The following is a 26524-nucleotide window of genomic DNA, read 5'->3' as shown; positions in this document are numbered from 1 at the left end:
ACATTGACTCAACCAATAGTGACCAATAGCAGATGGGAGTGTCTGGGAAACCTGTTTGAAAACAGTCATTATGTTGTGCAGAAATGATACACTTCAGCTTTAAAAAGCTCAAGCATTAAAGCTACTGGTCATTAATTAGCTAAATAAAAAATACAATAAGACAATTGACAATCAGATAGAACGAGCATGCATATAAACCATTCTGACTGCGTCCTCCTTCACTGGTCTTCTCCTCAGGTCGTCAGCTGACCATTTTTAACACCCAAGCCACCATCTCAATTGGCGGTAACGACCGCAAGCGCCCGTATCAAGGCCAGCTCTCGGGCCTCTATTACAACGGCCTGAAGGTTCTCAACATGGCAGCTGAAGGTCATGCCAACATCAAGATAAACGGCAGCGTGAGACTGGTGGGTGATGTGCCCACCAGCAGAAGCCCTTCCCGCACCACCACCTCCATGCCTCCGGAGATGTCCACCACCTTTATCGAGACCACCACCACTCTGTCAACCACCACCACTCGCAAGCAGCGCTCACCACCCACCATTAAGGTAGGCTGCTTGGGTTTCCTCCATTTAATGGCTATCAAAAAATCAAATCAAGCTGGAAATATGTTTTCATATTTAAAGAGAAAGACAAATTCTGATGTAAAATGAAGAAGAAATATTTAAGATTCTGCACTACTACAAGGTCATTAATCAAACGTAAGCAAATTTGTGGCATTGACCATGTAAACTCCTTTGTAAAGAAAGAGCCGATTTACTTATTTCCATTGAAACCCACAAGATGCTCAATGGAACATTCTCAAATCCTGCTGGTTAACATGACCATCAGGTTTTGTACAAACTTGTGGAGTTCATCTTGAGTGCATGCTGTCATTAAGGCAAAATGGAAACATAAAAAAAATACTAAAATCCATGTAATGTTTCAATTAAGCTGATAATATATTTTGTAATGATGTGTAATGAGGCAGTGTGTGTAATGTGATGTTGAAATAATTCCTCCTATCCTAGTTTAAATGAATAGTTCACCCAAAAATGAAAATGATCTCATTATTTACTCACCCTCATGCCATCCCCGATGTGTATGACTTTTTTCTTCTGCTGAGCACAAACGATGATTTTTAGGAAAATCTTTCAGCTCTGTAGGTCCATACAATGCATGTGAATGGTGACCAGAACTTTGAAGCTCTTAAATGGACAAAAAGTCAGCATAAAAGTAATCCAGTGGTTTAATCATTGTACTCTGAAGTGAAGTGATAGGTGTGGGCGAGAAACAGATATTTAAGTCCTTTATAAATTCTCCCAGCCCAGTAGGTGGTGATATGCACGAAGAATGTGAATCACCATAAATAAAAGAAGAATGTGAAAGTGAAAGTGGAGATAGAAAAAAAAGAACTTAAATATCGATCTGTTTCTAAACCACACCTATCATATCGCTTCTGAAGATATGGATTTAACCACTGGAGTCGTATGGATTACATTTATGCTGTCGTTATGTGCTTTTTGGACCTTCAGAGTTCTGGTCACCATTCACTAGCATTGAATAGACCTACAGAGCTGATATATTTGTCTAAAAATCTTCATTTGTGTTCAGCAGAATAAACAAAGTCATACACATGTCCTACAGCTTTTAAGCTACATCCACCAAACTCTGCACAGCCCTTCAGACTGTTCTGACTTAGTGTGCTATATCGGAATTACTGACTGGCTTTCGAATGTCGGACCATCAAAAATTCCAAAAGTCCTGTAGATTTACTGTCAAAATGTTCAAAGGTAAACACACACCTGTGAGCTTTGTAAATGTAAACACACACATTTTAAGACCTTTTAAGCATCAATCTGTCTAACTTTAAGGTTTATTAAATGTTTTTATACTTTCAGAAAAGGCTGTCAAGCCAAACTTTTAACAATCTAGTAACAGTCAGTTCCATTTGGTTATTACTCACAGAATTTAAATACTGTGCTCTTAATATTAAACCTACATTATCAAAATCTCCTTAGACTTGATGGAAATGCATTCAAACCTTTGCTCATATTACATGTACAATGCACACTTCTACACAAATGTGTGTCTATCTGTATGTGCTATTGAGATTCCTTGTGCCCTCTGTCGATTAACCGAATGCTTTCTTTAACACATTCTGACATGAAGTCAATGAATGTCTTTAGTTCTCAGAGAAAGTAATCACGCTGACCATTTCATTGATGCTAGAGGAGAAATTGAAGCAGCAGTCTTCATATTAAAACCATAACTCTCCCTGGGGCATCGCTCAGCGACAGGCCAAGAAGACTTATCCTCTCCTCACTTTTAAACAGATCAACCAGAGCAAAATAATAACCTCTCATGTCTGCTCTGACTGTAGCCTGACTTCATCAGTATGGCAGCACCCCGGCCATCGCTAAAAGCCTTCAAACACACAGGCAGACTATTTCAGAGGATGAAGACTTGTTTTATTTTTTTTTTTTTTTTTTTTTTTTTACTTTTTTACTTTTTGGCCTTTTTGCCATCTTTAGTAAGTCGGTTCACTGAGCGGACATATTTTCAGTCATGCAAGTACAACTATCAGTCTAGATCCTGTGAATTGAGTTGCTGTATAGTTAATGCATTCATAGCTCTTCTTTTCTGTCAATTTGGGTCAAAAAGGACCAGTAGTATACAGTAGATATTCAGCACACCTCCCTTTTAATTATAAAGATGAACGACGTTAACATAAGCTTGTTTTTCACACAGAACACAAACTCTTATAGTAGCATTTCATCTGGAAAGACACCACCTGTTTGTCAGAGGTGGAAATTTTAAAGTAGATATACAGTAAACTCTTCATTTTGAGTGGAAAACCCTGATTATTGGAATACATACACATTGTAACTGTTTGAAGCAAATACAGAATCATGGTTTATGTCCTAAAAGATTTTCATTTCAGAATATAAATGTCTGCCTGGCAGACATAATGAGCAAAAAAATACCCTCAACTTCCATTGAAAAGTTTCTCACGCATATCGAGTGATCATGATATCATGAAGACTTGCCGATGGTCTCTGTTGACTTGGGCCAGTAAGCAACCATCTAGCAGCCATTTAATAATGCCCTAACAACCACTTAGCAACACCTTAAAAAACACCCAAAACACCCTGACATTGCATAAATATAAAGAAGTATCACAAAAATGTAATAAAATTTTTTACTTGTTCATTTTTTGGAGAATCTAAAGGCATTTTGACCAAATAGCTTACGAATCAAAAATCAAGATGATTTTTACTGTTTTTACCTCTTACATTGGTTAAAGATTACTTGAACATAACAGGAGGGATGTACTGACTTAAAGGGATAGTTCACCCAAAAATGACAATTCTCTCATCATTTACTCACCCTCATGCCATCCCAGATGTGTATGACTTTCTTTCTTCTGCAGAACACAAATTATGATTTTTAGAAGAATATCAGCGCTGTAGGTCCATATAGTGCAAATGAACAGGTGCCAAAATTGTACACTCCAAAAAGCACATAAAGGCATAATAAAAGTAATCCATTTGACTCCTGTGTTTTAATCCATATTTTCAGAAGTGATATGATAGGTGTGGATGAGACATTTTTAGGTCTTTTTTTGCTAGAAATTATTCTCCCTGCCCGGTAGGGGGCATATGCATGAAGAATGTGAATCACCAAAAACACAAGAAGAAGAATGTGAAAGTAAAAGTGGAGACTGACTGAGCAGGGAGGAGAATTTACAGTAAAAAAAAAAAAAAAAAAGAAGAAAAAACACAAACCTATCATATCACTTCTGAAGGCATTGATTTAACCACTGGAGTATTATGGATTACTTTTATGCTGACTTATTTGATTTTTGGAGCTTCAAAATTTTGGCACCCATTCAATTAAGGGTCAAAAAAGCTGAGAAATTCTTCTAATAATCTTCATTTGAATTTAGCAGATGAAAGAAAGTCAGACACATCTGGGATGGCATGAGGGTGAGTAAATGATGAGAGAATTTTCATTTTTGGGTGAACTGGATAACAAAGTTGTTGTTGTTTGTTTGTTTGTTTGTTTGTTTTTAAGTTTAAAACAAAGACTCAGAGCATTATGTCCCCTTCTAAATGTTGTATGCTGGTCATATGATAACAGTGGAAGTGTTCATTTGCCTTTATTTCGCCAAGTAGGACATGTTCCTGGGGACTGAACATCCTAACTTGTCGCTCCCTCTAAAACTTGCAATGGTTGAAATAGCAATAACCATTGCAGTGCTTTGGTATCTTACAGCTGCACATAAAGAACATGGATGCCAACAGTAGTGTAATGGATCAGCACCCTTGTTTGTTTTAGAGCAACATTCCTATCAACCAATCAGACTTTGGGGATAGGGAACACTGGGGCCCAGGATAAGGGCTATAACAGCATTCTGATCAACCAATCATTTCCCTCTGGTTTTAAGGGTGGTTAAAAACCTCATGAATTCAGAATGTAAGTTTTTTTTATTATTATTATTAGTATTCCATATTTTTAACTTTGATGTGCTCTATATGCTAGTAAACTTCTTAAAGGGATAGTTCACCCAAAAATGAAAATTCTCTCACTATTTACCCACCCTCATGCCTTCCGATGTAAATGAGTTTCTTTCTATTGCTGAACACAAACAAAGATTTTTAGAAGAATATCTCAGCCCTTTAGGTCCTCACAATGCTAGTAAATGGATACCAACATTTTAAAGCTCCAAAATGCACATAAAGGCAGCATAAAAGTAAGCCAGACGACTCGAGCAGTTTAATCCATGTCTTCAGAAGAAATATGATAGGTGTGGGCGAGAAACAGATCCATTTTCCTTTTTACTATGAATTCTCCTCCCTGCCTATTAAATGATGATATGCACAATGAATGAGAATCATCAAAAACAAAAGAAAAAGAATGTGAAAGTGAAAGTGAAAGTGGATATTGATAGTCTTTATCTTCCAGGAAAACAGACCAAAATTGTTGATGACTCATTCTGCACAGATTTTGGTTCAGTCGAATGCTCTCTAGAATTAGAATGTCCCTCCTCATAATACCGCCTGCAACTGACAAGTAGGGAGCAAATAATGGTTCATGGCTGTGACATTACAATTGGCTACTTGAAAAGAAAGGGAACACTTTGATACACTATGTCCCACCCAAACGTCTTGTTTCAATAAGAGCTAATAAAAATGTTATAACCCACTCTTGAAAGCTGAATAATCTGTTATGCATTATAATAGTATTACAGTAACAAAAAAATCATTTTATCATTTTAACACATTTGGTTCAATGAATTCTGTAAGACACTCCCACATTAAAAGCAAAATGCAGTCACTCTGTGACAACAGTAATCAAAAAGCCTTATTTATGAGAGCATTCTCTCTTCAATAAGATCTCCATTTTGCTTTTGTTGTAAGTGTATTTTTTTTATTTTATTTTTTTTTATTTTTTTGTAAGACAGCCTCTCCCAGATCAATTTCTATTCATACTGTTTAATTCATACTGTGCCCACAAATTCATTTTCCATAGGTGTCACTTTTACTGCTCCCTCGTGGCCTGTCAATATGGACAAAAAGAACAGTACCTGTAGAAGCTGGCAGGTTTCCCATCCCATGAGGTGCACGGACTGTGAGCTGGTTGTTGGGTTGTTTTGAGCAGTTAGGGCTCTTGTATTGGTGCCATTTTGACACAGTCCTCTGACTCACCCAATGTGATCACAGGGGAAATCGACATTTTGCTTCCGAAGGTTCATGTACCCTGAAATCAACCCCATTCAGCCGAATTACTGTCAAGTGTCTTCACCTATCAGGCATTTTTGCATCAATTCAAATGTGAATTCTAGGCTTGGGATCAATACATTTTTCATGCATCGATAATCAGAAAATTTCCAGATGATTATCAATCCATTTCAGTATTTTTTCAGTTACAAATAGGGCACAAATTCACAAAACAAATGTGTCGCTTCATACATATTTCTCAACACAACTTTGGTAAAGTGTGAGCGGCAGGGTAACTTAAAAGGGGTCGCACACCGGACGCATCTGATTGACGACATGGCGCGTTCTAAAATTCGAAGCAATTATTTTCTATGAAAGTTCGCACACTGACGCTTCTTGCGTCTGTTGATGGTGCCCAGCTACGACTCTGGAGGATGCTCAAAATTCTGCAGCACCACAGCTCAACTTAGTCTCATAGAATGAATGTAAATATAACTATATTTTTGCAAACTGCCTTTTACGTGCTGCTTTCTACGTTTCGCTGCAGTTTCACTAGAGGTGCTACAACAACTGTGTTTTATTTACTTTCACACAAATCTCGAGTACAACGGCTGATTATGACTTTATAAACAATTATTTTTCACTCTATTACAATACTCACACACTGCTATGATGTGATTTGATTATACTTTTACTGTAATGCAATGGCTGGTGCTTCATTTTCATGCAGTGTGTTTAGAGTATAAACGGCTGTTAACACTTAAAAGAACTCCTTGGGTGCAGCTCAGAGATTTCAGCTCGAGAGTCGCAACGTGAGTATCCCAGCATTAACGGGAAGCTTGATATAACTAACCCGTTGTCGTGTGTATTTTGTTGGTTCATGTTTTTCATGTCTTTTATTTTGAAATTCTAGTTCCTGTTTCATGTCATCTGGTTCCCTTGTCATGTGCTTCATGTTTGTAGTTAGGTTTTTGGATACACGTTGGAATACATTTGCACTTGGATTCTTTACACCATCGTCATCATCTTTGTCATTGTCAGCAACATCATTACAGATGTTATAGAATGTTACACCCGTAAAAACAGGAAGAACTTAAAGGTCTGTCAAAATAAAAGTCCTACTAACATGAAAGCTTTATTCAAATGGTTGCGTGAAACTGAAGACAGAAAAATATAACTACTGTATAAAAATGTTATATTCAAAAAGTAGCAATAATTACAATTTTGTAATTTTAAATGGTTGTATTATTATTATTATAATTAATATTAATATTATTATTATCTGTAAGCAATATCACAAATGCAAGCAGCCTTGTGCCACAGGTAATCAGATTTACATTAATCATAAATACATTTTTCATTAATGTTTTCATTAATACTGTGAAGCTTTTTTGTATTATAAATACAAAAAAATACAAAATTATGATATTTTTATTTGATCAAAAGTGAATGAATCAATTTGATTAAACACCATTTAATCATAACATGTAATTAATACATTTAACATGGAATCCAGAAAAATTTAAACGGAAAACACATAATTTGAATCTGTAAGACTTTATGCAGTTCTTTTAATCGAGTCATTTTCTGTGTAATTTCATAAAAAATCTGAGGCTTTTTATTTGTTGATTATAGTATCGATTTAGTATCGATACCGAGGTACCAGGGCTGGTATCGTACCAAAGCCAAGATTTTGGTATCAGAGCAACCCTACTATGGGTTAGGTTAAGGTGTTAGTTTAAGGTATGGTTGTCTGTTTTGTTCACCCCATTTTATTTTAGATCACTATTGGCTAGATTTAGGTTTAAGTTTTAGGTTGGGACGGTATGTTTTACTCATTAAAACCTCCATATAATATTCACCTTAAAACCTTTTCTGATCACAACATCATTTCACTGGCTTTTGGCGCCCCCTGCTGGACATTTCACTGGGTAACTGCAGCCAAACGTGAGATGAAGCACATTATTCAGCAGAATGTGTTAAATAGTATGACTATTTTGCAGAAATGCTGCCATGGTCACGTATTGTTTATGAGATCAGGCTGTACATATTCATCAACTTCACTTTGTTCATTCTTGAAGAATTATAAAAAACTTTGAAACTTTTGTGTATGGTGACGACTAGATTCACAACTTTAGACTGCCACCTGCACCACATCGACACGTAATTTGTACTATACCTGTGCATTGTCCTAACCGCAGCGTGCCGCTTTTCATCCGGTGTACGACCACCTTCAGTTTTTACAGTAAATGTTATATCAAATGTTATATATGTGGTCTCTCAAAGCTATTACGCCAGCCTACGTTAAACGGAAGGACAACTGACAGTGAATTAGAAAGCACACAAATTAGGCTTCTAATTTAAATGTCACGTAATGTTAATATATCGATACCTCAAAAGCATATCGACAAAATAGCGTCCTGATCAATAATTGATGTATCACTATTTTATGACATTCATATTGAATTAATTTCCCTCTGGCGCTACTGACCCAAGACATGGGCTCTGGTCCTATGGAAACCAATAAATAATCATGTTCACATAATCGTGCTCGCATTTTCACTCTAAGATTGCATTTTTACTCCAGTGACGGTTAGGTTTAGGGTTGGGATTTGCATTAAGGTGTATGTTTAGTAAAATATGCATTCCCTAAAAATACTACTCACCTTTGGCACCACTCTGTGGACATTTCACCCAGAAACTGTAGCTAACACACACCCATACATTCAACAACACTTCCAGCTTCGACCACTGGGGGCAGTGATTAAAATTTTGGTAAGCACTGACCAATTTCAGCAGCAAAACCTTTGCCCTATCGAATTCCCAGTGTGATCAGTCTGGACTCGCCACCCTTGGATGCCTCCACGCCAGAGCAGGCGGTGATATTATAGTTTTGAATCATTAATTTAGTTTTTATTTCTATTTTATTTATTTTTACTTTATAATTTAGCTTATTTTTTGTTAGTTTTCACTCTATGATTGTTAGTTTTAATTTAGTTTAGTTTTTCATTTTTTTCTAGTTTGTTTCTTTTTATTTATGTTTTTGTATATTTAATTTATATTTTAGTTTAAGTATTTTAGGGATTTTAAAGTGAAATCTTTAACTGATGTAATTTAAATATATTTAAATTTGTTTTATGGTGTTAATTTTCTCAGAGCTGTCTAGTGTTATTGCTGTCTAGTGACATTTCTTCATTTAGCAAAGGTATAGGTTACAAATTGTAATATACTTTGTTATATATAATTTTAGTTAGCTTTACAGTGATGAAAATGATTTTAGATTTGTTTCAGTTTTTCCAAATTTGTTTGGGTGTTTTTCTTCCATTTTAGCCAATGGAAATGTTTTCATTTAGTTGTAGTTTATATTATCACAAATAACACTGCCTTCAAGTAAGGGGCGTGCGATGGTATTTCATCCATAGTTGGAGGGAGTTGATTCAGGCAGGGTGTGTGGAGCGATATCACACTTAATTAATGATGGGACTCCTGATAGAGGTCTTTCTTCCCACTTGATCTCTGGTAGAGTGTGACTCTATTAATGGCAGGGCTGGGGCGGGTCCACTAGAGTGGCCATTTATCTCCGCTGAGTCCTGTTCACTGTGCCCCGGGCCGCTGTCTGCTAAATGATGCTTCTACACACTAGGGAACAACATAAGCTGGATGCATTGTGGCAAAAACCACACTGTGTGCGTGAACAGATACATAGACAACCGTACGTGTTCTGCTGGTAGTAACTGTGTTTTTGGAGGGTGTGTAATCAATACCCTTGACGGAGCAATAATAGGAGCATCAATACTAATAGCTCAAAGCAATTGAAAGGCATACTCTGTTTTGTGTGTGTGCGTGCGTGTGTGTGTGTGTGTGAAAATGGTAAGGCTGTAAGTGTTTTTCACAACATGTGTGTCAGGGACATATTTGTGTGAAAGTGGAGAGCCTAAACCCTGCGTTTACTCTTCTTCATGCTGGTTCTTTTCCATTTGTTGTGAAATTATATCGCAGTAGCTCTTTTTTTGACTTGTCCTCCCCAGAAAGTTGCATCAAGCTTGTGTTCACATCTAGAATTCAAAAAATGGTGCGTTGCATTTGGTTACTACACAGATGAGAACTAATGCCATTCGGTGCTACTTTTGTGGTGCTTTTATGGTGTCATTGTCCTTGATGGTTATTATGAACTGTTACCACAACTGTTACTGAGTGTGAACCGCGCTCAGTTACTGTAGTTAATGTAGTCAGCATGAAACGGCGGGATTGTTTGCCAATTAGGTGTGGCGGAGGAGAGAAAGAGGCCAGAAATATATAGCGAAAGAGATGCATTTTAAAGTATGTTGTTAGAGGTGATTGAAGTGAATAAACCTACACAAGTGAGAAAATACAAACATGCTTACACACAGGTCTATGTTGGGTTTTGTAGCATACAGTATATTGTAGGGCTGGTTAAAATATATGGATTTTCAGATTAATCACAATCTTCTTTTGTGCGATCCCAATATCGATACTTCCAACTCCAATGTTTTCTTTTACTTTGAAGTTTACTTCAGCTTTGGATGTGTTAATAATTATATCTGTAAAATAAATAGCAATTGCACTGCATAGTTTGGGCCCTGTTGCTAATTTTTTAAATCAATATTTTCATTATGTACCAAGTTAGAAGGTTCCCTGTATAATTTACAGCATGAGCTGAGAAAATTTATTTCATATGTAAGCAAATTGATATAACTACCCAAACGAATCAGAATAAAAATAAATCTTATTGAAACTGGAATCGAATCGAGAGCTTGTGAATCAGAATCATATCAAATTGGGAAATCTATATTGCTAGAGGGCATCTATGGCCATATACACAGTGAATTTTACATTACAAATATATTGCAAAAACTTAAAGAATTTTTAGAGAAATATCTCAGCTCTGTTGGTCCACACAATGCAATTGAATGGGTGCCAACATTTTGAAGCTCCACAATCCACATAAAGGGGGTATAAAACTAATCCATATGACTCCAGTGGTTAATTCCATGTGTTCAGACACGATACGATAGGTGTTGGTGAGAAATAGATTCATATTTAAATTATTTTTTATCATAAATTCTCCTCCCTGCCCAGTAGGGGGCGATATGCACAAAGAATGTGAATCACCAAAAACAGAAGAAGGAGAAAGTGAAAGTGAAGGAAAAAGGACTTAAATATTGATCTGTTTCTCACCCACACCAATAATATCACTTCAGAGGATATGGCTTTAACCACCAGAGTCATCTGGAATACTTTTATTTTGCCCTCATGTGGCTTTTGGAGCTTCAAAATGTTGGCACCCATTCGCTTGCATTGTATTGGCCTACAGAGCAGAGAAATTCCTCTAAACATCTTAGATTGTGTTCAGCAGATGAAAGAAAGTCATACACATCTGGGATAGCATGAGGGTGAGTAAATGATAAGGGAATTTAAATTTTTGGGTGAACTATCCTTTTAAGTGTTTTACATAATAAGCCTGTTAGATAATTGACTGATAATTGCAAACTGTGCGAGATTCATACAAATTCTCTTTAAAAGTCAACAAAGTCGCACACTGTGTCTGCCGCAGTTCACTTGATGTCGTACAGATGGCTTTTTCCTCGGATGGTTTAAACTTCCAAGCCATCGTCATACTGTCTTGTCATCTGAGGATGTAGCTGGTTTACAGGAACTCACTCCCACAGTAGAACCCATATGTTGTCCCTGAAGCACTGAACCTCACAACTCTACAGCAGTGGTTGAGTTTGTCGAAAATGTCCTTCTATTTACAGAAATTTTAAACATTGAAAGATTGCTATTAGTTCTTTTCAAAGATTAAAAAAAAAAAAAAGAAAGAAAAACAAACCAATCCTAGCACATCAGTTTCCATTTTAACCATCTTTTTATGGTATATAAGCCAAGTGATGATGAGGAAACAGCACTTTTTAATGCAAAAGTAAATTTTACTTTTAAAAGAAACATGTCCCAACTCTGAAATAAAACATAGAATTAAAAAATAGAACTTAAATGTCTAAACAGATTGTTCGTGATTGTAGTTTTTAAAAACTTCTTAACTTGTAGTCTATGTTTTATCAGATCCAGGTCATCCTAAACAGACTATGATTCGAAAATGATATAGGTGTAAATTATAGTTTTATTATATTAAATGTTAATACTGGATATATCAAGACAATATCAAGTCTACATAGAGAAATGGGATGATATGTGTCAATATAATGATTTAAGAAATTAATACAAATTATGACATATAAAAATATATCTGCTGCAAAGCAAATACAAAGCATGTAAGCATGCTATTGTACAAATAGACGTGCATTCAGTCCCTTTGAAGCAGATCTAGACAGGTGATGCTGGGGAGGAGGAGGGTTTCAGAGAGAAAACTCTTGTTGTGAGCTGCAGTGAAACCAACTTACCTGCAAATAATATTTAATGATTTAAATGTTAGACAAAGAGATGATTGGCTTACAGAATACATGTTCAAATGACCTATCAGCTTGTGCCATGTAGTATCATGACTGAACTTTGAATCCTTTGTAGTGCAACCTCTGCTCTATGACTCTACAATGGCTTTCTTCAGATAAGCACAGGGTGTCCACCTACAAACACTTTACAGACATGTAAAGGTCAGCAGCAGTGAGGTGCTCGCTTAAGATTCGTGTTGTTTCGACTTCACTCTCGCTTTTGTGTGCTTCTTGCAGCACACTGAGAGATGAATGCTGGGTGCCATGGGACACTTGGTGGTCCCAATTATATGGTGGTGGCAGATGGATGGGGGGCTCCCAGGGCGAAGGGCTCATTAAAAACTAGCATGCAGGGGAGCAGTGTGAACATGACACCCAGTAAAGCTACACTCCCCTGCACTCCATGAGTGAACAATGATCCCCTCAATCTTTCTCAGCTACCCTGACACTGACAAGCTAATGAAAGGCATTACCACAACAAATAGTGCCGCTAATGTAAGTGTGTAACAACAGCCCCCAGTACAACAGCGTCTGTCCGCTGTTTCTCTTTGGGTGTGTGTAAAAGTCATTGTTAAAAAAATTACATTGTGAATGTTCAGACATTTAGTCAGATGTTGCTTACACATCATGAGAAAATTTTAGCAAATTGTACATTTAAAATTATTGATTCATTTAAAAAATACTCAAATTGGTTATTTACCACATGTGCCACATTACGACTACCACATTTTGCCATGCTGTCAGGTGTTTTACAGTAATGCACTCACAATAGAAGCATAGCAGGCAAGCGACCAGCACTATCTTCAGTTATCACACTGTTTTAGAAGTATAACAAGCCGCACCAATAGAATTGCAAAAATAATGATAATTATTTTCCATTGGACTGCAAACAGATATTCCCGCCCCAAACTCACACCATTGGTTGAGACAATGTTGCTGTGTCAGGCTAGTTGGGATTCTCAATCAAACAGCATAATGTTTTGATAGCTCTTCTAACTTTTCAGGCATATCAACCCACGAATGGCTTAATTATAGTTGTCACTGCATATTAGGCTGGGATATGAGAAAGGCAGTTCCACCCATAAGAATTACATCAGTAATTCCTTACCGCTCTGTAAACTCACCACTGAATGTTATTAAATTAACTGGTAAGTGCTGTTAAATTTGCCACTGCGTGTTGTGAAATTCATCATGCACGCTGTTGAACTCACCACTTAATGTTATTAAATTCACTGGTGAGTGTTGTTAAACTCACCGTTGAGTGTTGTTAAATTCACTGTTGAATGTTGTGTATGTGTTCTGAAATTCACTGCAGAACGCAGTTAAACTCACCGCTATATGTTGTTAAATTCACTGGTGAGTGTTGTTAAATCCACCACTGCGTGTTGTGAAATTCACCATTGGACGCTGTTAAACTCACCACTTAATGTTATTAAATTCACTTCTGAGTGTTGTTAAACTCACGGCTGAGTGTTCACCGCTGATTTTTGTGCAGAGAGCACTCTGGTGTAACAAACAACGCAGCAATTTTATCAAAAACAATTGGAGGGCAAGATGTTTGATGCCAGTTGAAGAGCCCAAATGTTTAGGGTTGCCAACCATCCCACATAATACGGAATTGTCCCGTATTTAAGGGAACAAAATTGCATTCTGTATAAAATCCCTTCGGGATGCTGTTTGTCCTGTATTTTAACCTCTCACACCCAAGCTGCTGAGAATGTTTCACAAACCGAGAAAAAAGGACCTGAAACATACACCTTTCGTGTGAGTTGTGTGAGATATCGGCTGTTGCTATATTACAAGGACACCGTGATTGATAGTAGCATGTGGGAAAAAGATCAGTGACATTTTCTGACATTTCCCTTGTGATAAACACTATTTACTGCCAAAACAACAAAACTGTAATCCAAGGAGAAATACAAAATTGTTTATGTTAAGCGTTTTCTCTCCCATAAAAACTTATTATAATGTATGGTTGCTTAAAACAGTACTAAGACTTGTACTAAGACAGTGGCCCTGGAAGGCCAAATATATATATATTTGTGATATATAGGCCTACTATTTTTACATTATTCGGATACTGTCTACAAACTGATGACCCCAATTATAAATGGAAAGCGGGTTTGTTGAGCTCTAAAAACCGAAAAGGCTTAAGCTTAATTATGGAGACGAAAATGCTTGACAGAAGAATGTTGTCTTTCTCCATTGATTGCAGCTTCGTTCTTTTGGCAAAAAGCAGTATTTATTAAAAGTTATTACATGGCTCTCTGGAATACTAGATTCGGATTGGTCAATGGCGCCATCTAGCGGTCTGATATTTCTCTGTAACAACCGCACCTCCACGTATCAGACCACTCATCCACATATTAGCGAGCCATCATTGCTGCTTCTCAGATCACTGTGCCATCTCTACAAGTAAGCTAACAAGATTATTTAAACTCAAATCAATGTTTCATGTGCATTTATTTATTAATATGGCAAGTAGTCTTGTAATAAGATATGCAATGAGCAGTCAGAGATTCATTAATTACAAAATAAACACCAACAGAACTCCGGTGCAAACCGGAGGTGGATTTTAGCTGTTCATCAATTTATTTCTTCTCACATATTTACATAATTTCAGCACAATTCAATGTTTCATGTCCATTTATTTATTTATTTGGCAGGTAGTCTTGTAATAGGCTGGATAATGAGCAGTCAGACGTTTATTTTCACAAAATAAACACCAACAGAACTCTGACGCAAACAGGAGGTGGCAATCTCTTTATTGCCACATAATTACATAATTTTAATGCAAATCAATATTTTATGTTCATGCATTTATTTATTTCATTACTAGCCATGTAATAAGCGGGATAATGTACAGTCAGCTGATTTTTATCGCAAAATAAACCCCGACAGGGAGATCAGGACCCCGAAATGATGCGGACTGAACATTATCCCTTACTTAAGCTTGATATAAATTTTGTTCTGCTCTGTCGTTGTATTAAAGTGGTTTTCATTTTATGCATATTAGGGCCGTTCACACCGAATATGTTTTTGCATCCGTCTGCACTGTTTTTCAATTGTTTTCTTATGTAAACAAGCTCTAGGTGGACCTCTTTAACCATTGCATAGTGTCTCGGGCAGGAGCCCCGCTGAAAAAAAGGTCCCTTATTTAAAGCTGGAATGTCCCATATTTGGCTGGTATAAAGTTGGCAATCCCTACTCATGTACACTGTACAGAACCTGACCACCAGTTTCTTTGATAAGTCCAAGTTGATGTACTGTCATTTAGTTGTAGGATCCATAGTTTGGTCATACACCCAACTTGGTTTTATGATGTTGATAATGAATGGAATTTGTGACAGATCATCATTAGTTTCAGCACAAGCTCTTTTGTGGCTCTGTAATTGGCAGCTGTGGAGAGCTGAATCACACAGTGTGTTCACTGAAAGCCCCTTTGTGAGCTCAGACTCCCTGCAAGTTCAGCATTCTAATCAGCAACGCTCAGTTTTAGCCGCTCTAGCCAGCCAGAGGATGACGGTGAGTAAATAAACACTGGTTAAACACTCCGGCATCTCTTTCAGAAACCGTAATGAAACATCTCGTGAGTGATTTATTGTCTGAATGCGGCTGCTCAGACTGTAACTTGCAGATGTCAGCCTCTTTCAGCAGAACGCAAACAGTGTTTACGCGTATGTCCGCATTGACAGGTTACTTTTTGAGTGTTTGTCTTGAAGAAAAACATTTAGATTTCAATTTGTAAGGATAATTCATTTTCAAAAAAGTATATTTAGTAGCACCATAATGGGTCTGAAAGTGAGAAATGATGAATAGGGACGTGCACGATTAATCAAGTAATAGAGTACTCATTCTGCACCAGCTATTCAAGTATTAAAAACACTACTCGAATATCGCAAATTAATTTTAATTTTCCGCATTTCCCTTCCGTGAAAAGCACTGTTTTCCCTCTGAATCTCTCAACAAATATCGCAGTAGCAATTGAATCCACTGTGTGGATATGTGTCGTTGAGGTGTTGGATGAGAGAGGACCTGTTATGGCATCTTTGCTTCTAAAGCAAAGCCAAGTTACTGTATATTACAAGGAAATACTTAATATTTTGGTTCTTATTGAATTCTACTCTATTTTTATTCAATTATTTTTGGAGTCATGCAACAACAGATGAGGATCTGATTTTGTGTTGGAAAAAATGTGTAGTGAACTCGGAAGCTGATCAGGCCAGCATGTGTGTATGCGTGCGTGAAATCTCTTAACACAGGCCAAGCGCATTTTATAAAAAGCAAACTTTCATCTCATTTCTCTCAATAATAATATGTGAAATTATAAAAATGTGATAGCCTTTTTGTAGACTCAGAGTTTATGTATGTGCATTGCCCTCAGGCCGTCAATATTGGTGTCTCTGTAAGCTCCGTGTGATTGCATATGTTTTTTTCTATATTTTTATTAATGCATATTGTTCATTATTTTTTCCCAATGGAAAAGCAAAGTTTGCAATTTATTGCCCTGGCCACATCTGCAGTCCTCATGCCTCTATGCAGCATGCCTAAGGCATGTTCACGCAGATGAGCAGGGACCCTGGGCATCTTTCTTTTGGTGTTTTTCAGAGTCAGTAGAAAGATCTCTTTAGTGTCCTAAGTTTTTATAACTGTGACCTTAATTGCCTACCATCTGTAAGCTGTTAGTGTCTTAACGACTGTTCCACAGGTGCATGTTCATTAATTGTTTATGGTTCACTGAACAAACATGGAAAACGTCATGGTTACTTTCGTATCCTCCGTTCCCGATGGAGGGAACGAGACGTTGTGTCGATGTAGTGACACTAGGGGTCACTCTTGGGAGCCCCAAACACCTCTGCTTTTTTTGAAAAAAGGCCAATGAAAATTTGCGAGTGGAATTTGCATGCCACTCCCCCGGACATATGGGTATAAAAGGAGCTGGTATGCAACCACTCATTCAGGTTTTGTGCTGAGGAGCTGAGACCAGGTCCCGGCCATTTCAGTGGGTAGTTCAGCATTGTGGCAAGAGGGACACAATGTCTCGTTCCCTCCATCAGGGAACGGAGGTTACGAAAGTAACCATGACGTTCCCTATCTGTCACTCACTCGACGTTGTGTCGATGTAGTGACACTAGGGGTCCCTATACAAAACGCCACAACCATCTGAACTGTGTTATGTGAACTGGTGGTGTGTGACGGGCAGACCACTGTGTGCCTCGTAGCCAGCGCACCAGGCCATCACGTAACCTCCCCCAACGCTCTTATGAGCGTCGAACGGTCATTCAGGAACAAGTCGACTGCCCAATGATAGGGACAGGCTAGCCCAGCCGAGGCCTCTTTTCCTCTCTTTTCTCCCCAAAAAGAGTGGAATTTGTTAACCGACTGGGAGCCAGATGCGGCAGAAAATAAAACAAAGGATTCTCCTCCCGGCCCTCCACCCGGGGATGGAGTGGTCTGCTCTCCAGCTCCAGAGAAGCAGGTCTCCTCGCCCCTGGGTCACCCATCTCAAGGGCGCTTTGAAGCCTTCCTCAGGTTCTTAGCGGCCCACTGTGAGACGGGTTGCGTCTGCTTCCTGCATTGGGCTCCACGCCGGGGCCGGGCCATGGGGGCGGGCTGCGGCGGAACCGGTTTTGTTGCTGCAGGCGACGAGCAGACGGGGTGTGGGGTCTTGAGCCGTGCCGGGGCAGGATGTGTTGTATGGCCTCCGTCTGCTTCTTCACCGCCGAGAACTGCTGGGCAAAGTCCTCAACGGTGTCACCGAACAGGCCAACCTGGGAGATGGGGGGCGTCAAGGAACCGTGCCTTGTCAGCCTCTCGCATCTCAACCAAGTTGAGCCAAATGTGGCGCTCCTGGACCACCAGGGTGGACATTCGCCTTCGTCGCCCAGAGAGCGAGGTTAGTCACCGAGCGCTGTTCCTGCATCAATCCTGTGAATTGCACCTGCAAAATCCTAAAACTTTATTTCCAGGTTTAATTTATAGTTTGAATAGACTCAGATTTTTATCAGATTATGTTTTGTCTTTTAATCGTTTAATGTAATTTTGAGTGTGACTGTGGTTTAAGGAGGGTGTACCAGTATGCTGGGTTGGAAATCTCAAGGATTTATAGTGGTGTTTTCCTTATTACATCACGTGTTGTTCTGAATGCAAAAAGAAACAAATGAAACACGGAATGTAGGCTGTCATCCGCACAGCCTGACTGAAGCAAAGCGGGCACGTTTACTTGCGCGATTAACTGAAAGTGAAGCACTGCCGGCTCGTGATGCGTGAATGGCTTGCACGTGCTGCACGAGTCTGTTGGGTATACTGCAGTCTCGTCACATTTTAACTTGTTGTTTAGCCTCCCATTCAGCTCATGAAAACACGTTGCTGCGTGATCATGAGGAAGGATTACATAAGATGTAGATTGGAATCCAGATGTGGCATTTCATTTACAGTAAATAAAATAGTCTACTCCTCTCTCGCCGTTGCTGGCGTGCCAGTGAGGGGTAATCACTGGCACGCCAGCAACCATATGTTGCCAACCCCTGACCTAGCGTATCAGTTTAATTTCAACCAGGTTTGCGTGTCTCCCTCTCTGCGTGCCCACTGCACGTGTGATAGCGTGAGAGCGAGCTCTTATTCAAGTGACCGTGTGAAAAAGCCACTTTTTGATGAGAACATAAAACAAGTAACTCTGAACAAACACTTTGATGTTCACATTAAATAAGTCTGAAAATGTCTATTTGTATCTTACCTCAGTTTCAGTGCACTTGTTTACATTCAGCTGATCTGTTCGCTGAATTTTGTTAGTGGTGGATACTGTTTGATATAGATACACATAACTCGCTCTGGCTTTCAAGAAACAGGAAAAATAACCGACTTTAAATAAATAAATAATTACATGAGTGGGACATTTGTGTTATAGGGATGTACATGCACATGTCAGATATAAAATCAGTGATTGAATGATTAATTTTTACGCACTGAAATGAGATGATTTCCTATCAAGTCAATATGGACACTGGAATGTTTGGGCATAGCAATATGGCGGCGCAGTGGCTTCACTGTTATGACGTCATGAGCAATCCAGTTCTATATTAAATATCAGTGGTCAGGATGCCTTTTGTCCCGATAATTAGTCTTAGCTAGTTTGATTGCTATAAAAAAGTATTTTAAATTGGCATTGATGTATCATGCTTATTCTGACATGAGAAGCCAGTAGAGAGTAACGAAAGAATCGCTCACTGCAATTTCATTTGGGTAGTTTTAACGGCGCAAGTCTTCCACCACCTCCCACATCCAAATCCATTACCTGTTAGATGCCAAAATCGAGGAGGAAATGGATCTTATGCTAAATAGCTCATAATAATATAAATAATTGTTATGTTATGCTAATATGCTTTAATGTTTACTGCATGATGAAGCGTGCAGTAAAGAAAGCGCGAAAAAGTCGGGGCACCGTTTCTGCCAGTACTCCCTATACTTGCATTGAATCTAAATGCAAACATTATGATAACTCTCAGTTATTTTAGTAGAATAGGCCTTCCTGTTAACTGGGCTGCTTCAGTTGGGTTTCTTCTTGTCATTTTACATATTGCAGTGTGATGAACAAAGCGAAATGCGGTTCAAATATACAGTGTAACATCCGCATCCAAGCAGACAGATGCAAGTCATGGGCTGCATTCTTGGTAGTGAATTATTATACATTTAATATTAGACGATAAGTATTTTACATAACAGTGGATAGGACTATGATTTGAGGAGCCAAGCTCAGATCATTCCGACCATCCCCTATTTTTAAATGGGAATATGGGTAGCTTATTATACTGGGGCGTAGAATAAGAGGCTGCTATGCGAATAAGGTATTGTGTACCTTATTATGGGACAAATCTGAAGGCTATATGTAAATGCCGATTTTAAATTCTCTGGTCAAGCTTTTGAGAGATGAGCATTCGTTAACTTCACATGATGAGAAAGTCGCTCACACCTCACTCTCACAAAAGAAAACCTATTTCTTTACAGTGTAGGTCTATGCCTCTATAGTCTTGTGGATTTATTGTTATTTTCGTTATTTCGGTAATATTAACTGAGACAAATTCATACAAATTTAACAGCAGTGAACTCTTATTTTGTCTCACGGCCTTGAGGAAGAACAGATGACGTTGCAGGTTGACAAATCAGAAAAAAGGGGTGTTTCAGGGCCACCCACATGTATGAATTAATTTTTCACCTCTTTTAGTTTCTTTTTAGATGGAAAATCTAATTTTCAAAACAAACAGCGTCCCGGGTCCGTGTACTTTTGAGTCCATCCTTTTTTACTTTTTAAACCCAAAAATGAAAAACGAAAAACTCATTTTCTGTTGACTATTTCATTTTCTATTTAAAAATCAATAAAGAGAAAGGGGAAAAAGGCTTCATTTTCGTTTTCTTTCATTGTTTAAAAAATGTATTTATGGCTTGAAAATTTGATATGCACATGTGAGCGGCACTGAATCGCCCCTTTTATCTGATTGGTCAACCTGCCCCGTGTTCTGTACTGCCTTAATCCTATCAACCAGTATTAGAGTTGGGATTGCTCTGCAAATTTGTCTCAATTTTCATCAAATATTGTCCCGAACCACCACTAACTGTAACCTGTGCATGCCATATGTATTAGAATCTTGCTGCTTGGCACATCATGGTGTTGTTGCCTCTTAATGGACAACGCGTGAGAGATCGCAAGCCACATCACTTGGCCATATGATGACTGGGAGTTGGTCTATTATATATTATTTTTATTTTTAATAACATTGTATGATTTAGTAAACCTGTGTATTCGTGTCCCATTGATAAATGTAATTAAAAAAGAGTTTTGTTGCTTTGGATAAAAGAGAATGCTAAATTCATGTTTAGGCATCATGAACATGGATTGGAGTGGACATAAAATTCTAATAGCTAAGATTCGGACACAAGGCGTCCCAACTGGTCCGTCAGGACGTGGGGCATGGCGTTTCAGTGCCGCTCACATGTGTGTATCAAATATTCAAGGTGTAAATACATTTTTTAAACACTGAAGGAAAACAAAAATTGAGCCTTTCCCCCCCAATCGTTTATTCCTTTTTAAATAGAGAATGAAATGGTCAACAGGAAATGAGTTTGTATCTGCTTGTTTTATTTATCAGTGTTAAAACCAATATAGAAAAAAAATCACATTTGTAGTTTTTCATTTTTGGGTTAAAAAAGAAAAAGGAACTGACGCAAAAGTACAGAGACCATACACGTATGAAATCATAAAGTGTTTTTTTTTTTTTTTTTTTTTTACGTGCATTGTAATTTACGAATAATCGGGTACTCGTTTTTTGTGGGTTAGAGTACTCGAAAACAAAATTACTCGAAAATAGTACACATCTCTAATGAGGAATAAAGTCTGCAATACCTCATTATTTATTTTTTTATTATTTGTACCAATGTATAGTTTGAACATACTTGACTGAATGTATGTTTCTCATGATCTTGAAAATGATCTTTTCACTTTAAATGCTTAAATGCTTGAAATTCGTTTTGTAGAGGAATATAAATTGTTCCTACATATGATTTTTTTTTTTTTTTTTCAAAACATTTAAAACCAACAAAAATTTAAATACAAACTGAAATGAAATAAAATAAAAATGGAAATGGTTGAGTTGGAGCTATTGTATGGCTTCAGATGATTTGGAATAAAGTACACGTCACATGGACTATTTTTTAATCCCTCCTCCCAGGACAACAGACATCTCTTAAATCCTTGTGGATCCCAATCCTCTTGCACCCTCGGCCCTTCCTCTGTCCTGCTGATTTCCATTCAGACATTCCTCTGCATCTCTGTTACACACAGTAACTGGACGCTTCATTTCTTTCCCCTCCTGATCCAGGGCTGTAATTGAAACATCCTGTTGGGCCGTGTAGCTCTCTAATTTTAGCCGGCAAGTCTTGGCGCGAAGAGGGCAGTTCTGTAGGACTGTTTGTCACCACTTCCCTGATGACCTTGCACACTGCGGCAGGGGAGTGATTAAAGATCACGGTCAAAGACCATTTCCTTTGCACTGGAATATAAATGACACTGTTTGAAAGTGGCTGCTATGGCCCGGGACAATTAGAGTGTGCTGAGGAGACTCGCAGGCATACACTGTGTACCAAAGCAGGTGCAGAAATACATGTAACACTCCTAAAATCTTTTTTCCTTACTACCTAAACGTAGAATGAAATAAATAATTGGAACGTGTGTAATTTAAAAAGGACATAAGTGCTTGTGCATTCATGCTGTCATTGCCATCGCACGAGTAGCCACATGGCAATACACTGAGGTATTATTATGTTCATGCTACTGCAATGTTTTGTGCATTTTGTACATTTGTCTACTAACAATGTCCAACAGTACATGTACATGATCCACAGGAGATTTACTGTATGTCCGTTTTTTCATTTTCTTCTGAAAGTCATGAAAATTCCCACCAGTGTCATTTACACCACATCTCAAATTCTGCATTGTCTTTATTAGAATTTTGTTCTGGTGATGGAAATTAAATTTTTTTACGTTTTTCAAATACAGTGGCTGAATCTTTTGTTTTCGTAAGGCTGATTTCATAGCTAATATCCTACATGCACACACTCAAATAATATTTTCACATTTTCACGGTTGAAATGACGACCAATAAAAATATTCTTCTCAAAAGAGGTATTTCATTTGAACGTCAACTTTCAAACATCATATCTTTACTGACACATTTTTTTTTCTTTTTCGACTTCATTAACAAGTACAATAACTTTTAAAAAACAGTATTAGAGAAAAATTGTTTGGTGTGGTGGAAATGATGCCACAAATGTGTGACAGTCATAATTTGTGTAAAAATTGATAGAAATAATTTTCACACAATACATATTGAAATGGTTTATAATAGTTTCACTCTTTGTGTAGAGATCAAAATTTTAAAGATATAATAATTTGTATTTTTATGTTGAATTTTCATGAAGTCTGGGTCAGGGACAAGGTTGAAAAAAGATCTAAACATAAAAACAAATCTATACATAAAAAGCATTTGAAAAGTACCCAAAATATATCATGAAGGTGTGGAAAAAAGTTTCCAAGTCAGTGTTAATGTGACTTTTGTATAGAGGTCTGCGCGGGACTGTTTTTTCCATTCAGCTCATGCAAGTTTCTATCCCGCACACGAGCGCTCCTGCCAAATTTTTCTCTATGTTCACCCGCTTTCTGCCTGCAGTGATTTTCTTCCCGACCGATTCTGTTCCTGCAATCCCACATTTGTTTTTCACATAGGGCAAAAGCCATACAAATAGACAAGTATACACAAAGAATGTTTATTTTTTCTGTTATTGCTATTACCAAATGACATGTGAAATGATGCCCATCTGACTTGACAAAGGTGGGTTTCTTAATACTTAGATTTACCATTTTCCAGTCTGAGTTTCACATCCTTTGTTGTTACAGTGTGTCCAAGCTTTGCTCTGCCATTCTTCTAAAGTTGATTACCTGCATAGCCTTCTCTGAATATTGGATAATTTCATGCATTTGCTATATGCACATTTTTACATTGTATTTTCTTATTAATTAATTAATTAATAAAATCAGTTAAAAAAGATTTCCAGGCTGTTCCCTGACCGCCTGCTCCCATCCACATCTCATGGAAGTACCACCCACTCCCGCCTTCAACTCGGAAATTTAATCCCACGCTGCAAGAAATTATTTAGGTTGTTGTGACAACAGCCTCGCTATGTGCATACTGTGTTCTCTGCCTGAATATGTACACTGGCGGCCAAAAGTTTGGAATAATGAACAGATTTTGCTCTTATGGAAAGAAATTGGTACTTTTATTCACCAAAGTGTCTTTCAACTGATCACAATATATAGTCAGGACATTAATAATGTGAAAAATCACTATTACAATTTGAAAAAAAAAATCAGAACTTCGTAAACTACTTCAAAGAGTTCTCATCAAAAAATCCTCCACGTGCAGCAATGACAGCTTTGTAGATCCTTGGCATTCCAGCTGTCAGTTTGTCTAGATACTCAGGTGACATTTCACCCCACACTTCCTGTACTGTAAAATGTAATAAGTTGACTTTACTTAGAAAAAGTGAGGACATTGATTGCCTTAAAATTTCCAAGTAGTGTAATAATTTTTAGTTGGCAAAATGTAATTAAATTTGTATAGAAAACTTGTTCAAGTATAATTAAGTACTGATGACTCAAAATCATTACTTAGGTTAACTTCTTATTAGTGTTCACATTACTAGGAAAACATTAGGAAACCGATTGCCTTAAAATGTTCAAGTAAGCTGAACTAAAAAAATTAAGTTAAGACAAAAAGCAACAACTAAACTCAGACAAAACATTATTTATTTCTCTTCAATTGTCTTTAGGCACTACAATGTACCAAACAATGTCATTCAGGCATTCCTAAATGCCAAACATTGTTCTTCAATGTAACATTAAAAATGTTTGAAGCACAAAAAAGCACATTGTTATTCTTGTTAATCCTAAAGCAACTCAAATGTGCAGTGCAACTATAAACAATCTTTGTTTTACAATATAATAGTGCATTGCGACAAATTACGACTGACTGTTTCAAACATAACACCCAAGAATCCTGACTTTTGTTCGACCACAATCTTTGACCTGAAACTAGGTGAATAGTTGACCTTGTAAAATATCAACATTACCTTAATGTAACACTTAACCATTTAAAAACTTTTAACATGTTTCTCACAATATAACAGTGTTCTAAAACTACAAAAACATTTTCAACAAAGGTTGACAGGTGACCAATTAAAACGTAGCACCCAAGAATCTTGACATTTTGTAGAACCACAAGCTTAACACAATCTCTCACAGCATAGACTTACATCAGCAGAAGGTTTTTAAGTGACTGTAGTTTTGGTTTCAGGGATTTGTGTCCAAGGGAAAGAAACACTCTTTGAATAAAATCAAAGGTGTTCATTAGCTGCGGAGGGTACTCCAAATTTAGCGTATATATCAGCCCAGAAAGTAGGCACATGGCATGTGGAAGGTTTTCGAGATCATCCATCACTATGGCTCCTTCTAGAATAATTGCTGTGTGTGAAGCCTCCAATTGCAGTGCTTGTGGAGAATCCTGGCTGTCTTCAGGTATCATGGTCAGAATCCAGATGGAAATCTGGGGTGTCACAATCACAGTCCTAATACAACAGAAATAAACAGAAATATTACAATCCTACTTACATTAAAAATCCAAACCTCACAAATGTATGTGTCATTTAAAGAAAAACACATAGATAAAGTTGAGCTAAAATAGTAACAGAATTTAGTTTTCAAGAAAGAAGCATTGACAAGCTTACCATAGATTTAATTTGCTCAAGAAACTCAGAAAGTCTCTTTCCAACTGCCCCTTTCTTTGATTCAAATATTTCCAGAAAACGAGCTGTATGTTGATCAAGTGTTGAGAAGAATTCTTGCTTGAGGCTTTTGCTTGTGATGCGATTAAACTCTGCAATGAACTATGAAAGGAAAAAGAAAAGTTTAAGATCTATTGGGCTTTTAGTTAATGTGCTGAAGGAATACTCCACCCAAAAATGAAAATTCTCTCATCATTTACTCACCCTCATCCCAGATGTATACGACTCTCTTTCTTCAGATGAACACAAACAAAGATTTTTAGAAAATAATCCATCTCTGTGAGTATAATGCAATTGAATGGGTGCCAGAAAGTTGAAGCTCCAAAAAACACATATAGCCACCATGACAGTAATCCATACAACCCCAGTGGATGAATTAATGTCTTCTGGAGCGAAACGATAGGTGTGTGTAAGAAAAATACTAATATTTTAAACATTAACTAAAAACCATCGCTTCCAGCCAACTGACATACCTGCGTTCACAAGAGGGTCGAGTTTACGCTTGAAGTAAATGCAAGTGCGTTGTGAAGCATGACATAAGGGCGTTGTGAAGCTCGCGCGAGAAGTGACGGTCCTCTGCACTTCCGTATCACTTCTCGTGAGCTTCACAACGCGCTTGCGTTTACGTCGACCCTCTCCCCTTTCGTGAATGCACGTACGACAGTTGGCTGGAAGCGATGGTTTATAGTTAAAAAAGTTACAAATATTAGTATTTTCTTACACACACCTATCATTTCACTCCAGAAGACATTGATTCATCCACTGGGGTCGTATGGATTACTGTCATGGTGCCTGTATGTGTTTTTTGGAGCTTTAACTTTCTGGCACCCATTCACTTGCATTATATGGACTCACAGAGATGGATTATTTTTCTAAAAATCTTTGTTTGTGTTCATCTGAAGAAAGAAAGTCATATACATCTGGGATGGCATGAGGGTGAGTAAATGATGAGAGAATTCACATTTT

The 26524-nt window shown here is 37.6% G+C and overlaps 1 protein-coding gene across 3 annotated transcripts in view; it reads left to right on the top strand.

Moving 5' to 3' along the window:
- LOC127415771 (neurexin-3b-like) overlaps positions 1 to 26524 on the top strand; it is a 558207-nt gene that overhangs the window by 498300 nt on the left and 33383 nt on the right. For all 3 annotated transcript variants that reach the window (XM_051654668.1, XM_051654670.1, XM_051654669.1), the window contains one exon: positions 238 to 548. In XM_051654668.1, the coding sequence (XP_051510628.1) occupies positions 238 to 548 (311 nt within the window). The remainder of the gene's footprint in view (positions 1 to 237; positions 549 to 26524) is intronic.

This window comes from Myxocyprinus asiaticus, chromosome 25 (assembly GCF_019703515.2).
Source record: "Myxocyprinus asiaticus isolate MX2 ecotype Aquarium Trade chromosome 25, UBuf_Myxa_2, whole genome shotgun sequence".
Taxonomy (NCBI): domain Eukaryota; kingdom Metazoa; phylum Chordata; class Actinopteri; order Cypriniformes; family Catostomidae; genus Myxocyprinus; species Myxocyprinus asiaticus.
Note: the sequence above shows the minus strand (reverse complement) of the source record. Positions and strands in the feature narration are given on the sequence as shown.